General features: G+C 55.0%; 1 protein-coding gene across 1 annotated transcript; it reads left to right on the forward strand.

Moving 5' to 3' along the window:
* Positions 1–1,458: 1,458 nt before the first annotated feature.
* On the forward strand, positions 1,459–2,397 carry NGA_0502500 (copper chaperone). Its single transcript, XM_005853638.1, has 3 exons — positions 1,459–1,550; positions 1,673–1,714; positions 1,957–2,397. The coding sequence occupies exons 1-3, from the start codon at positions 1,502–1,504 to the stop codon at positions 2,094–2,096; spliced, it is 231 nt and encodes a 76-aa protein (XP_005853700.1). The 5' UTR covers positions 1,459–1,501; the 3' UTR covers positions 2,097–2,397.
* The last annotated feature ends 12 nt before the right edge of the window (positions 2,398–2,409 follow it).

The following is a 2,409-nucleotide window of genomic DNA, read 5'->3' on the forward strand; positions in this document are numbered from 1 at the left end:
TTCCCCTCCCTTCCCCTCCCAGAGCTGCCTTGCCCATCGACGCCAGAGTCGGGCGCTTCCTGTATGCCCCCCCTTCCTTCGTCTTCCTCGTCGCCGCCCGCGCCGGTTCCCTCGCCCTCCACCAAGACGAGCGAGGACGCGGGAGAGGAGGAGGAAGAGAGGGAGGTCGAGGCGGAGGAAGCGGAAACGGGCAGCGTCGGACCCTCTCGTCCTCCCTCCTCAAGGAAATGGCTTGAGTCCTCCCCGGGTGCTGCACCCGTTGCTTTTGACGAGCCCATTGTCGACGCCAGGTGGAGAGCCAAAGGTGAGCTTCCATCGACCGTCCTACTTCTCAGCCCGCTTTGGCTTCTAGTCCTCTCTCTTCTCCCTTCCTCCCTCTCGGGGCTCTCCCCTTTTTCCTCGAACGCCAGTCCCTCCACGAGACTCGACACAGCCCCCCTTATCTCCTCTTGGCTTTCCACCTCCTCTTCCTCCCTCCCATCTTTCCATTCTTCCTCTTCCTTTTTGATCTCTGTTTCTCCTTTTTCCTCCCTTAGCACCTCCTCCTTCATGCTCTGTTCCTGCCGACCGCGACGCTCGTTCCATCCACCCTCCATTTCAATAGCCCGGGTGCGGGGCGATCCGCCCAGGTGTCTTCGACCCTTTATTTACAAGCCTAGAGATGTTGTATGCAGATAGAGATAAATGAGGACGAAGTAACTTTGTCAGGGGGATAAAAGAGGGGAAGGAAGACACGACTCTAAGTCCCTCGATCCGGTGGGTACACCGTAGAGGATCAAGAAAAATAAACCATCACGCGGACAATCGAGCGGTTCCTGAGACTCAGGTGAAAAGAACAACCTCTTTTCGATGAAATTCAAGCTAATTCGTCCTCCCCGTTGGCTTGGCGTGGTGACACGGTCTGTTTTTTGGTCACTCCCCCACCCGCCTTGAGGGGCGTCGATCCTGTTCGAGTCCTTTTCATGACTTTGACCAACCCGGGCCAAAAAACGCCAGCGCCCTGCGCACTCGTGAACGAAGCCTATCTGCAGGTTGCACATTTTTGAGGGGTTTCGAGCGCGTTGCTCGTCGACACTGTTCCCTTGCTTCTTTTCGTGATATTTTTTGCCTCCGTTGGGGGCTGTTGCCTCTTTGTCGGTTGCTTGCCGTTCCAAGGAGAAGGGCCCTCCCGGGGAAAAAAAAACTTTCAAACAGAACACAAAGTACCAGCACGTTCCAATGACCCCAAAGACCCAAAATAGCCTTCGTTATTTCAGTCGTGCAAGGAAACTCAGAACGCGTGGTTCGTATTGATGTTTTCAGGGTGTTGGACGCGTACGGTCGACTCGATCTTTCCACGCATTCCTCGTGGAGTGGTTTGTGTCGACTGAACTTTTTTCGGAGTTGCTGCCCCTCTTTGCGGCCCCTTTTTCGAATGCACTACGAAACCCATTTGACGTTTATCTGCTTCCTGACGCCGTAATCATACAGGGATCGCAGAAGCCATCTTTTTGGCACGAGGATGAGTGCCCCAAAGACGACGACTTTCCATGTGGGTATGACCTGCGACGGTAAGACAGGGGGGAAGGCTGCGTTTTTTCCTTTTCCAGGCATTTCGCCACTCGAACACCGCAATTTACCTGGCCCTAACCCCGTAACATTGAACGAACGTCATTTGTTTCCTACTGTCCAGGTTGCGCCAATGCCGTGAAGCGAATTCTTGGAAAGATGGAGGGTATGTTCTCCTCGATGCTTCGAGCTGCATGTGTCGTCTGGTTCCTGCTTTCTGTTCCTCTTTACCGATTGGCGCTTTTTTCTTTCTCCGCCTCGGCCCCTCAATACAAAGTGTTTCGGTTGCAGGACAATGAGTCGAAGGTCTTGAGCTTACTTCCTTCCCGATATGCATACAGCTCGAGTCACTCCTTCTCCTCCCTCTCTCCCTCCCTCCTTCCATCTCTCCCCTCCTCTTCCTCAAAGGAGTGACGGCCATCGACACCAACGTCCCCGAAAAGAAGGTGGTCGTCCAAACGGAGGACCACGTCCAGGCGACGGACCTGCTCACCGCGCTGGCAAAATGGGGGGAAGCCGCCGGGAAGGAGGTGAAAATGCTGGCGTGACGCGAAGAGCCAGGAGAACCGACGGGGGAGAGAAGGGAAGGAAAGCAAAGAGATTTGTACAAGTAGTACGCGAGGACCGGTGAGGACGGCATTGGATCATGGGACTATGCTCAGGAGGCGCGAGGGGAGTCCGTTGGGTGAAGGAGGGAGGGGGGGAAGGAAGAGGGTTTAAAGTGGGTCAATCGACCTCGACGGTACCTAGCACCGTGACCGTTACCGTGACCGTTACAGGGCCCTTCCCGGGTCTGCACGTCACTGGCAACAAGAAGAAGACGGAGAAATATCACTCACACTTCTGAGGGAAACCATCCGA

This window comes from Nannochloropsis gaditana, assembly GCF_000240725.1.
Source record: "Nannochloropsis gaditana CCMP526 unplaced genomic scaffold scaffold800, whole genome shotgun sequence".
Lineage (NCBI taxonomy): Eukaryota > Eustigmatophyceae > Eustigmatales > Monodopsidaceae > Microchloropsis > Microchloropsis gaditana.

Excerpts from the sequence above, each read along its gene's own strand:
- NGA_0502500 (XM_005853638.1), top strand. The coding sequence starts at position 1,502 with ATGAGTGCCCCAAAGACGACGACTTTCCATGTGGGTATGACCTGCGAC. Across the intron at positions 1,551-1,672 it reads TGTGGGTATGACCTGCGACG|GTTGCGCCAATGCCGTGAAG; the intron begins GTAAGACAGGGG and ends CCTACTGTCCAG. Across the intron at positions 1,715-1,956 it reads AATTCTTGGAAAGATGGAGG|GAGTGACGGCCATCGACACC; the intron begins GTATGTTCTCCT and ends TCTTCCTCAAAG.